A 12,274-nucleotide genomic window follows, 5' to 3' on the forward strand; every position below is an offset into this window, starting at 1 on the left:
GGCCGTGGGTAGGATCAGCCTTTGCTCTGGCTGGTGTGGGACGGGAGGGTGACTGGGCACACGGTGTCCCTCAGAATGGAAAATGTCTGCTTGTGAGAGTTGGAACGGATGAGTACGTTCTTCCCCTGCCTTCCCCCAAAAATGAGACAAAAAGGGATCAGACACCAGATTGCATGCTCAGAATGGTTCAGTTGGGTTGGTTGTTTCTCGGTGCTGGTGTTTCCAAATGTTTCCCCTGAAGCAGTCCTTTGACAGCCATCCCTCAGTGTGAGTGAGGAGCCCTGGTCCTGACTGTCCTCCTTGCAGAAAGCAGGCACCTTCCCCATGACCCAGAACCGAGCTCTGCAGTTACTCTACGATCTGCGGTACCTGAGTATCATCTTGACGGCGAAGAGCGAGGAAGCAAAAACCAGCAGGATCAAGCATGACTCCGGGTGCGGTGCAGTTCTGGGGTTCAAACAGTAGCAGTAGTTTGTGGGGCCCTAAAATGGTTTAAACCAACGTCCTTAGCGGCTGTCAGGAGAACGCTGCAGGATTGGTGCCTTTGGGCCTCACGGGAGAGGGGCAACACGGACTCAGCTCTGACGTGTTCACTGACACTAAGCTCATCCTCGAAATACAGGAGGGGTGGGATTCTGCAGCCGAGAGCTCAGAAACAGCAGGCTGGTCCCCCTGCTTGCATACACAGTGTGTCCGTACGGCGGCAGGGATGCTGTCGGAGGATGCCCGGAGAGAACAGTTAAGCTCCCACCTGAGAGTTAAAACCTTGTGTATGCTCCAGTCTTGAGCACGGAGGCATCTCTCTCTGAGATGGTATCACAGGAAAAGGTTCCCCTGCGACAGCAGATGCTGGAGGCTGTGGAATAGCAAGAAACCCTTTGGCAGCTGCCGTTCTGCGGAGCCATTCCCGTTTTGCTCAGTCGCCTCTTAGGGCCAAGCCTTTCACTGTTTCAGAGGGACCAGTGAAACCACCCTGTTGGCATCAGCAGCCATTGCTAGGATGTCACCCCTGACAGGCCTCTGCTCTGCTTGCAGGCTCGAGAAGGTGGCTGACTTCCTGGAGGGACACATAGATCCGTTTGACTTGGATGTTTTCACTCCACACTTGAACAGTAACCTCAATCGCCTGGTTCAGCGAACCTCCGTAAGTTGAAGGAAAAGGAAGGGATGGATCAGGAAGCAGGGCTGCAAAACGCCTTCTGAAGGGCAGCTGGGGTGGCTTTATGAAGTGCTTAATGCCTAAAGATAACCACCAGCACTTACTCAGGAACAGGAAGAGTATTTAATGCCAGCTGAAGATAAGAGGAGCTTGCTGAGCTGGCTGCACGGCACATAATCGTGCATGGAGTTGCCTGAACTTTATCTAACAGGATTCACTGCAGCCTGTGCAATGCTAATTGGGTTAAGTAGTGCTGAGACAGACCTAGAACTCAACTATGGTCATAACGAGCAGCACCGATTAAAAGCAAGAAAAAAGGGGGAAGGGAGATGCTTCATGTTCAGACTTACTTACACTGCTGGCGAATCTATCCGTGTTCAGTTTTATTGTGTGCTCAGCTCTGCAGCTGCCACCAGATACAAACAGCTCCTTCGTGCCTTCCAGGTTCTCTTTGGCTTGCTGACTGGGACAGAGAACCAGTACGCCAGCAGGAGCGGGGCTCTGAGCTCCCAGGAGCTGCACAACATCTTGCCGTTAGCATCCAGCCAGATCAGGTAAGGTACTGGGCTCTTCTGTGCATTCTCAGGTCTCTTTGGGAAGCGGGTCTAGGCTTGCTGCTTCCCTGTGACCGGCCATCATTTCTTTCTTCCATCTCTTAAGATTTGGACTTCTGCCGCTGAGCATGTCGAGCTCGCGAAAGAGCAAGTCTGCTACCAGGAGCACAGAGAGAGCTCAGGTGGGTAAAACTGAGCCGTACTAACTTTTTGCCAGTACTCATTCTCCCACCAACACCGGAGCTTGCAGGGAAAGAAGAAAGTAGCCAAACAGTTAATATTTAACCTGATTTTTATTTTCGGTAAAATGAGAGAACCATTATGGCAACACAGCACAAGATGGTTTGGATTTCCCCTTGACCCTCAAAAAAAAAAAAAAAAAAATCCCCCTGATGGCCCCTGTGTATTGGGGGCCCACTGCTCTGTGGTAAAACATAGGCAATAACCACCATGAAAACGCAGCGAAGACTTAGGCAGGTGAGGCATTTTGAGATCAATGCATAAAAGACAATTCATTTAGAGATGGCTACAAGAAACGTTGAAGAATACTAGCTAATTATTGGAACTCCTTTCCAGTGCGATGCTGACCTTTAACTCCTGACGGAGCCTGGCTTGGGTATTTAAGTCTGTGTGAACGGAGTGGTTTGCTTCTCTTGCAAAGGCTCTGTGTTGTCCTGGTTCTGAGTTTTAGCAGTAGACAACCATGCTGTTGCTACTTGTCCCCCAGTTTAAAACATCCGCTTCAATGGAGTTCTCTATGCTGAGGATTGAGAGCGCCAAGGAATACCTCGCCGCTACAGGAAGCAGTCATTCATAATCTGTTTCCTTTAGCTATTTTTAACCCAATAATCCAGCTGTGGGGCTGTCTTTTCAGCTGGGACAGAAGAGTCAAGGTCTGGTTTTATCAGAGCAGAGCGTTACTTGAGATGCTGATGTTTACTCTGCAACTCTTAGTCTCCGTTACTCGGAAGCATTAAGGACCAGACATAGCGTAAGGGTTGTTTAAAAGCCCAAAGCTTCACAATAAAGGTATTTCTTTACCTCTTACACCTCAGCTGTAGTAGAGCGTAGAATTGTGCTGTGCTGTTTGGCTCGCTCCTACCACTCCCCTCGCCTGCTGTGGTGGAACACGTACGTCCTGCACCAGTCACACTTCTCAGAGTCCCCAAGAGATGCTGCTTCCTTTTCTGCTGAAACAGTTCAGGAGAGGTTAAAGTCTCTGGTTACTCAAGAACAGCTCTCTGCAAGCTGTACTTCTACCGTGCTGTTACCCCCCTTGCTCTGAGAGCAACAGCCCCTTCCCCGCAGTTCAGAATGATATTTTTTTTTTGGAGCAGTGAATGACATCTGCTAAGTTACCTGTTGTTAACAGCAGGAAGGCGCTGTGCTTCTGCCAGTCAGGGCTGCTTCTGGCTGCCTGTCACTAACCACCAGGAGTGATGCTGCTTAGAGTGCAGTTCAAGCTCAAGTTGGCTAGGAAGAGCTGTTCTGCTGTAGTCTCCTCGCAGCTGCTATAGACGAGGGTATGGAGTAAGTCAAAGGTATGCTGTAATAGCCACTGATGCTTTTGTGTTTAAAACCTACCAGGTTCCACCTCCTGCGCTCACAAGAGCGGAAGACGAGGCATCCCGCCCCGGCTCTTTGTTCAGGCAGCTTGTAACCGAGGAGGAAGACACAGCTGCACCTTCTCTCTTCAAGCTGGGATGGCTTTCTGGCATGACCAAGTGATGCAGTAAAAAATAAAAAGTTTGTCTGTGTATTTGTCTTCATAGAGATGGCTCTCTCCCCTTGGCAGGGAGCAGTGACGCCTTCGCTGGTATTCTCACAAGAGAAGTCCTTTTCCATCCTTGGCTAGATCGTAGTACGCCCCTTGAACCAGGCACGGGTCAGGATTGTCCTTGTGTAGCTACTCTTTCACCTCCTATTCCTTAGCAGTCATTAACGTTAAAGTCTAATTAAAGAGGGGGGAAAAAAAACCTTCCACACTCTAACAGAAAACAAACCATTTCACAGCTAGAAATGGGTACTGGAGCAATGTAAGGCTCCTCCTCCTTCCAAAGCCCCTCCCCAGGCTACCCTACAGTTGCCTGCTTAGGCACCACGAAGCTGCTCTCGGTGAACCCAGCGGGCACCTGACATTTCGGCTACGGCTGCCCAAGCTGTCCTGGTTCTAGTTTCACATTTTCTTTTCAGTACTGCAGCAATAAAGATCAAGAGAAAGAAGGCTCATCGCACGGAGCCGGGTGGAAAGTTCGGAGCTGGGGCAGTCCTAGGGGATGCCAGTGACGGCACCTATTCTTACTGTCTTATTAACTCTAAATGCTCAAAAAAATTATGTTGCCAAATAAATTTTTTACTAGTTTATTGAAATTAAAAAAAGACTTATAAAACTGAAGATGAACGTTTGAGAGAACTTTACATAAAGCAACAAATTGCTAACAAACAGATTAGGCAGTCGATTGGAATTGGACATTTTGCAATCCTATAACACAGATGTGGATTCCTCGGTCTCCTCTTGACACGCACTTTATAGCCACCCCAAAAAGAATCCTATAAAAATTGCTTCAAAGCCCCTTTTGCATTGCAATAGTGCAGCAAACCACAAGTAAACAATTTCCTGTTAACCTGTTATTTCAAATATAGACTGAAAAGGCAACAGGCGTTTTGTGCAATTCCATTTTAACAAACTTTTAAGTTGAAATATCAAATCTACACAGTGCTGTCCCTTCACAGAAGGCGGGGAACTGCTGGTTCATCATGTAGGAAGGCGTCCCCGGCTCTGTAAGCTGTGAAAGTGTGCCTCCTTCAGGATCTGGTTGATGTGGAAGTAAGGACCTTGGCTTAGTGCAGACTGCTCGTGGAAGGACTGAGAGGAAACAGGACTGGATCCTGCAATTATCGGGTTTAGGCTGGTTTCTGCACTGCACGCTCTGTCAGGGCTGTTGATGCTACTGCTACTACAGCTGCTGCTGCTGCTGCCGCTATCGCTGCTGGAGGACTGAGACAAAGAGAAGGTTAACAGCAAAATCACACAGGCTTCTCTCCTGTCCGTAACGAAACACCACAGTTAAGCAAACAAGCTTTACAGTGAGGCCCTCCCTTCCAGATTTTCAGGCTCACGTTCAGCCTGATGGACTAACAAAAACCCACCTTCTGTTACTGGCAACACGCGAAAAGCGTCACAGAGCTGAAGGGATGAGCAAGCCTTCACCCGGAGGTTCGCTGACCTCCAGGACTCTGGAGTTCAATCCCTCGGTTTTAGGCCCACCAGCTCTGCCCCCATGACCCACGTTAGCACTAGTGAAGTTTGCTGAATTCATCCGAGAATTGGAAAATAAAGAACATTCCTACTGAAGTGCACGTGTCAGTAAAGGCAGGCAGGGCACGAGGAAAAGTTTATCGCTTCTGTTCTAGCAGACATGTGAGGTAAGCACCATGCAAAGCGTTTTCCTACAAGTCAATCTTTCTAAAGTGAGATCTGAAGCATCCAAAGCAACAGGCTGTTAAAAAATGCCACACGATACCCATTTTAAGTCTTTGAACACCTTGACATACATACAATTACGCTTCTCCCAGTCAGGTTCTGGGATGGCAATGTTAACTGGCAGTTTTCCATAAATATTTCCTTGACAGGACAGTGAAAGAGCATCAGGCATCGAAGACTTCCACATGCAGAAAAGAGAACTCATGATTTAGGTCACAGAGAGGCCAGGGCTCATTTGCGGCATTTAGGATAAACATTTCATGGTAACGATTGGAAGAGCATCAGCCATCATTTTCAGGGTTTCAAAGACATAAAACTGTTTGGTTTACACCATTTTAGGGGCTGCTAATGAAAGGCTCCATTAGTTACAGCTGAAATATTTCATTACTGTGCGATATGCTGTTCAGGATAACACTGCAAATATTTAGGTGCTTAAGAATCAGAGAACGGCTGCTTTGCCATCTCCTAAGCAGTAAATTCACAAAAGCAGCCAGCGTAAGTGACAACAGCTAAAAAATACCCCACATTTTAGTAAGTATTAAACTAAAACCACAGAAGTCAAAGCTTGGTGGCCACAGCAGAGGAAGACAAATTTAAAGAAGTCCACAGTAGTTTAACAGTCAGCACCACACCCAGAAGGCCTCACTTTGGGGTAAATCTGAAGAATGGTGCAAACTGCACCCGACATGGCTGTCAGCGAGCAGTGAGAAAGGCCCAGGAAGGCACTGTATGAGTATTTGGGGTGGACCACATCTCAGTGCCGCCTGGGAACCCCACGGCACTGATTCCACGATCGATCGTGACAATTCAACCCTATAAATTTCCTCGTTTTGCTAAGGACCAAAAATGCTTCAGTTCTGTTGTAGTACAGCAAGCAAGCCAACGGCACCTCGGCTGCACCCGTGCTGGCAGGTTAGGTTCAGCTAGCAAGGAGAAAACAACAGAAGACACGTGAAGTCATTCTTGAGGAAGCAGCAGAGGTAACTACACGAGCAACCAGCTCCTCTTCCTACTGCTGCTAACACTAGCGAGGGAGAGAACACCAGAAGGACAGAGAGGAGCCGCGAAATGGTGCCTGCTAGACCATCTCATTTTGCATAGCAGCACAAATATTGAAATGCAATGCTGTTACGCTGAACAAGTGACAGCAGCCTTGGAGAGAAACCCACCGCACAGGACACTTTGTTTCCTTTTAGTCTGTGTTCCTTACTGTTTTTCGTTACAGCCACCTTCTGAAAATCAAGGTAAAAATCAAAATGAGAACCTAGTATTACTTAACTGCTAAAGTTTCACATCTTAACAAACGTTTTAGAGCTGTTAGTAATTATTATTTTATGCAGGTCTAATTTTTTTTTTTTTTTTTTAAACAACTGAGACAGTGTCCTGGGACGTGCTTCCTACATCTAAGGCTGTTGACAGATCTGGTTTGTCAGACCCTCTTTATTTCCATTTCTCTAATGCAAAAATTCACTAGCACGTGAAGCCCGTTTATTGCCCAAATCACGTCAAAGACCTACCATTTCCCCAGGCTGTGGTGCACATTCTGTTACGCATTTGGACTACAATTAGACAAAAAAAGAATCCTTAAAGTCATCATGTCAGCAATGACAGGCATCTACACAATGAAACAAAGTTTTAAGCGAAAGGGCAAAGGGAAGTAGCCCAATGAAAGTTTATGAGTACTTTAAGTATCAAAAGGACATCTTCACAGTTTACCTGACTCATTAGTCCCTCTTAACATCGCTTTAAGTAATGTCCAAACAAATGTCCTGTTAAATGTATTAGTCTGCTGACCTGTGATGTAGCATCTCAATCATTCATGACAGGAACTTAAGAAACAGCTGTGCAGATCCTGCCGCCCTCAAAATCTTTCAAGAGGAGTTTAACAGAGGCATAATCTGGTTTGAATTAGAATTTAAGACCAGCCCTTCCTCAATAGCGTAATACTGTAGAGTGGCATAGCTGCAACGGAAGGCAAAAAACTTTGATTTGAGAAAAGCAAGTGGTGCTGTGCGTCAGCAGTCTCCACAGATGCAGCAGTGGTATTTCTAAGCTGGGGAATCCTGTCATGGGTCAGAATAGCGAAGAGGAACCACAAGAAATGAGGCTTTGCAGAAGAAAGTTACTCGGGAAGGAAAAGAGCTAGTCAGAACACTGCAGACTCCCTTCCTTCCCAGGGAAAACCAGAGCAAAGGGCTTTTCATCGGTGATTCCCCAGGCTGCAGAGCACAACTGCAGATTCTCATCATTCCCGTGAGCGGCTGCTCGCAGCCGGCTTCTCAGAAGATCCACTACAACTCTGCCTAACTCCACGTACAGGACAGCGAGTACCAGGGAAAACAACACAGCCAACCTCCTGGTAAATGGAGGACAGGCTGAGCGGGAAGCGAAATGCAGCGGCAAATGCTCTGCTTCGCTAATGTTTAACATTCGCCATAGTTGTAGCCTAGCGTTTTCGTCGTGTGCCTGTTCACAGACTGAACTGCAAAGCAGAAGTTCACTGTCATCCTCAGGGTGGCTGTCACCTAGGAGTGTGGGAGCGGTTTGTTCCAGGAGGAGCAGGAATCGCACATTGTTATAGCAATTTTTCAAGAAGCAGTGCTGACAGAGATTGAAGAGAATCTGTTTCCCTCCTGTAAAAGTCAGTCGGTGCCAAGGACGCTGCCTACTGTGGATGAAAGGGCAATCTAGTGGCAGAAAACAGCGATATCCTTTTGCATCAGATCTAGCTCATGACAACAGTAGGATTCAAACTGAGGGACTGAGGGGCAACATCACAGAACAGCCCACGATTGACCTGCCTCTAAGAAAAAAAAACCTCCCTTCATCTTACACATACTGCTGTCAGCTATGACAAAAAAAAAATAAAATTGAGAGAGATCCAGACAAAAGCCAAGCTCAGGTTTAGCATTACAGCTGCCTGATTTTCATACTGGGGTTATGTTCTCAAGTAAACCACCCTCTCTAAGAGAAAACAGTCAACTTTCAACTGAAGGAAGGCTAAAGGAAGCAGTCCTTTAGCTAACGTTTCACAAAAAGCAGGTGTGCATATGCCTTCAGATGAAAAGCAGTTCTCTCCTCATGTACTGTTTGAAGTTACAAATTACTCTCGCACACACATCGTCTCTCCCAGTTCAATATCCTAAAGCTAGCGAGGATTTGTAATCGGCAAGAGCTGCCTTTGTAAATGGCAAACTATCAGGAAACTAAATAAGAGTATTACAAATGGCCAAGAATTTTAAAGTGACATCAATCGGAAGCACTTGTGCGCTATAAGCACAGGAAGTCCTTAAAGAAACAGTCAAATAATACTGATTTAATCTCATGGCTTGCATTTCTGGGCATGCTCAATTCAGTGATCCAATGTTACAAGAAAACAAGCAAAAAAAAAAAAAAAAGCAGGAAAAAAAAAGCGAAAAAAGAAAAAGAACTGCTAGCTCCAATCGTTCCAATGTTAAAAAAAAAAAAACAAAAAAAAAAAAAAAAAGCAGGAAAAAAAAAGCGCTCTATTCATCAGTAGACAACATTGTGGATTTTGTTCCCTCAAGAAAGGGAACACTGATTTTTGTAAAACTGTCTCCAGCAGGCGCATTCCTCTACTTCCAGCGTCAACAGTAAGAGATTCTCCTTGCCTGCACGTCAGGGTTTAATGTGTTAAAAACATACTTTGACAACACAAGTGCATGCATGAAGCAGGAGTCTTAATGTTAGCTTCAGCAGTTGAACTCTGCACTGATTTCGCTGGCGGCGGGGCAGGCAGTTCATGCCCGTGCTGTTCACTTGCAGGCACCCCAAACAAAACAGAAGTTAAGGACAGAGTTAAGGTCATCCAAGCTTGTGTGGCTACTACAAGACCATCTCCATTTCTGCATTTTAGTGGCTTTGCCCAGGCAAACGCCAAGTGTTTATATGACACGCAAAGGTGCTTCTGCCACTCACCATGAAGGTTTTTCCTGATATTCTTAATTTCATTACTCCTACTTCAATCCCTTGTTCCACACTAAATTCTTCCTCCTCCCGCCACAAAGCTCGTTTAGCCATTAACTACTCTACAAACGAAGAGGTGTTTAACCTGTTGGACAAGTGATTCAGTGTCAGATGGCAAGCAACTATTTATGGTTCTACCCGTTATACCCGAGAAGCAAAAACTACTTCATCCCAGCAAGTCTTACTTCCAGCAAAACAGCAACACACGAACCAGGAACATTTTTCTTCACAGCAAATTCCGTCATGATGAATGCCTCAGCTATTAGGGCATTTTCCACACAATATCACTGACTATCGCATCAGCTACGTGCAATGGTATGCTGGTTAAAAGAATGTCTCCCTCACAGAAGGAACAGGGGGATACAGAGCTTTGCATCACTTTACATGTAAGTATACATTTGAAGCCATTACCTTATGATAAAAGAGATGTTGCTCTAAGTTACATAGCACAAAACATTTTCTGCAAAGGACAGTTAACAGCTCAATGTAACTGCAAGAGTTCGTAATGACTCATTACAGCCAATCTTCGGAGTGAGAGGGCTGTACAAGAACCAAGGCTATTTCAAAAACCTTAAAAGAAACCCATTTCATTAACTTCCAGGGACACAAACCAGGAGGGAGCCTCTGCTCTGCACGCTCTTTTCTATAAATATTTTGCAACAGAACTACATTGCTAATTAGAAATGCATACAGTGAATTTTCAGATGATTAATACAGGCAACAATTCAGGAAATCTGGCAGCAGCTTGGAAATCAGCATTTTTTAAAAAAAGAAATCTCATAGCTAGCAAATTGCACCATCCTAGAACACCTGTCATGTGAGCGATGAGAGTCAGTTTATCCCACGTCCAGCAAAAGATCATGGCAAATACGAGTAGAAACCCAATAGCTTGAGTTCAAGTGCTTTAGCTGTAACCGAGCAAGTCTTGCTTGAACCGACGAGCTCCATCAGAGCATTTTTTAAACATCAGATAAGCGCTACCGCTTGCAACCAGCACTTTGTGTATCACACTAGTTGGAATGCTTTTTGACTTTCTGCCACAAATAATCCCATTACTGTAAGTAAATGCAAAATTGGAAAAGTAGATGGCCAGGCAAAGTGACCACACGCACTTGTAATCCACCCCAGTCGTCTCCTCGGTTCTGGATACGTTACACCTCATTTCAGACAGCAAAACTAGAAATGGCAGCAAATGCTTTTCTTGCATCTTCACTTGGGTGCTACACATCAGTGCTTGAAATATATTAACAGAAATATCCAGGCCAAAGATAACCAGGTTCACTGGAAAACATGCTGATTTCCAAACCTCGTTTTACAGATTTCAATCTCTGAAGCACGTAACAGAGTGACCTCATACACAAAGCAAAAAAAGTGTTTTCATTAAGTACTCTCCATGAATAAAACTTCACAGAATATTCCAACTGTTATTTAAATTCAGCATTAAAGGAAACTGAATTTGCCCGAGAAGGCTCTCACCTCAGTGTCCCAAGAATCCTGAAGGACAGTGTTCCTGGTATTACGTTTTGTCTGGGGAACATGACCATCATCTTCATTGCCATTCCGTCTCCTCTTCCTGAAGAAAGTTCAGGGAGAACGGAGGAAAAAAAAATAAAATTATCAGCTTACTGATATACCTTCTGTTTTGCTCTCTAACGGCAACTTTACCAAAAAAGCAGGAAAGCTTGATAAATTAGGGAAGCATGTATCTAAATCTCTGATGTGCCGCAGACTTTCATATTCTCTTTTTAGCTGTTCTCTGCAGAAAAGAGCAGGAACTATCACGTTTCTCACAAAGCACCCAGGCTGACATTTTCATATCAGTTTAAGGGACACAGACTCACACCTGCCATTAAAACCAGTGCTGAGCATCTTTCTAAACACAATCATTTGACAGTTCTCAGCCTTGCAACTGCTCTCAGTACTCAGGCACGCCTAAAAATAAGCCCGAGACTATGAATGACATCTGACAGGCTGAGAAAAGCAGCCGGGAAGAGTAGCAGTGACCGCACTTTCAATAAATACCCAGTTACGTTCATCTTGCTTACATGAGTCTGCAGTTAGTGCCTGTCATGACTTTAGTCTCTCCACTCTGACAGCATTTGAAGTCAAGTCACATTCCCAAGCACCATTATTTTCCATGCAGAAGGAAGGTTTTCTTAGAAAACGCCTCACAGAAGACAAATCCTTCCCTGTTTCTGATGTATTTCCCATCCTCTTATGACATCGACGCTACTTCACACCAGCTGACCAACAGCAGCAACCTAGAATCCCTGCGAACCAACACCTCTCGCTGTCTGCGTAATTTTAATACTAACATAATTTTTCACACCATACGAACATCACAGGTCAACGAGGACGTCAGCATGATGGGCACTATCCAAAATATAGAACAGAGCTGTTCTGGTGGCTGAAAATGAATGCATAAGCAAATGAGTCAAAACAGACTCAGGGGAGGTATTTCTAACTGAATCTTTTTTTACAAACAAGCTTCAGCAACAGACTCAGCTGCCAGTATTTGGTCCACGCCTACGGACCAGGAGCTGCCTCCCAGCTCTCCTGTCCCTCGGAAGCCCACCGCACTCTCAGCCATTGTCCACCACAGTTCATTGACTTCTCCTAGGGCCACTCTTCTTAGAAGAGACTCTTAGAAGAGACATCACACACACACACACCCTCGCTCCACAGTTGTGTGGCCTCTAGATCCCTCCTTAACACCTGCAGCCCACGAGCAAATTCAACGCCTCCATCCCTCACGGCCCACCTGAGGCACTCACAGCCCAGCTCCTATGGGCTTCACGCTCCCTCCTGTTTCTCCCCGAGCCCAGGCTCTCTGCCCAGGTAGGACCTACCCCCCGCCCTTCCCCACCAAGCCGAGAAATGCCCCTCCAGCCCACCGGGAGGCCCCCTACCCTCTGCATTCCCTACGCCCCTTTGATCTCCCGAACGCAAACAAACGCCCCCCCACCCCCCCTACACCTTTAACCCCCACCGCTGCAATTTAACTCCTTCCAGAGATCAGGGGGCCGCTCCTCCCCTCTCCCCCCATCCCTCACCCTCTTGCTCAAGCCAAGCCCCCGGGGCAGCGTAAGC

The 12,274-nt window shown here is 46.0% G+C and overlaps 2 protein-coding genes across 4 annotated transcripts in view; one reads left to right on the forward strand and one right to left on the reverse strand.

The window, feature by feature from the left end:
- Positions 1–3,455, forward strand: part of COG1 (component of oligomeric golgi complex 1) — a 10,262-nt gene extending 6,807 nt beyond the window's left edge. The window contains exons 9-13 of one of the 3 annotated variants that reach the window (XM_035901559.1): positions 1,036–1,144; positions 1,604–1,713; positions 1,820–1,895; positions 2,290–2,329; positions 3,301–3,387. In XM_035901559.1, coding sequence (XP_035757452.1) covers positions 1,036–1,144; positions 1,604–1,713; positions 1,820–1,895; positions 2,290–2,307 — 313 coding nt within the window. In that variant the 3' untranslated portion in view covers positions 2,308–2,329; positions 3,301–3,387. Of the gene's footprint in view, positions 1–1,035; positions 1,145–1,603; positions 1,714–1,819; positions 1,896–2,289; positions 3,080–3,300 lie in introns of those variants that run through there. The other 2 variants (XM_035901557.1, XM_035901558.1) reach the window with 2 other exon arrangements.
- A 987-nt stretch (positions 3,456–4,442) lies between these two features.
- Positions 4,443–11,774, reverse strand: FAM104A (family with sequence similarity 104 member A). Its single transcript, XM_009646166.2, has 4 exons — positions 11,686–11,774; positions 10,661–10,757; positions 6,367–6,429; positions 4,443–4,711 (listed from the first exon to the last, which is right to left on the reverse strand). The coding sequence occupies exons 1-4, from the start codon at positions 11,772–11,774 to the stop codon at positions 4,469–4,471; spliced, it is 492 nt and encodes a 163-aa protein (XP_009644461.1). The 3' UTR covers positions 4,443–4,468.
- Between the last annotated feature and the right edge of the window lie 500 nt (positions 11,775–12,274).

The sequence above is a fragment of the Egretta garzetta genome, unplaced genomic scaffold (genome assembly GCF_000687185.1).
Source record: "Egretta garzetta isolate BGI_Z169 unplaced genomic scaffold, ASM68718v1 scaffold19, whole genome shotgun sequence".
NCBI lineage: Eukaryota > Metazoa > Chordata > Aves > Pelecaniformes > Ardeidae > Egretta > Egretta garzetta.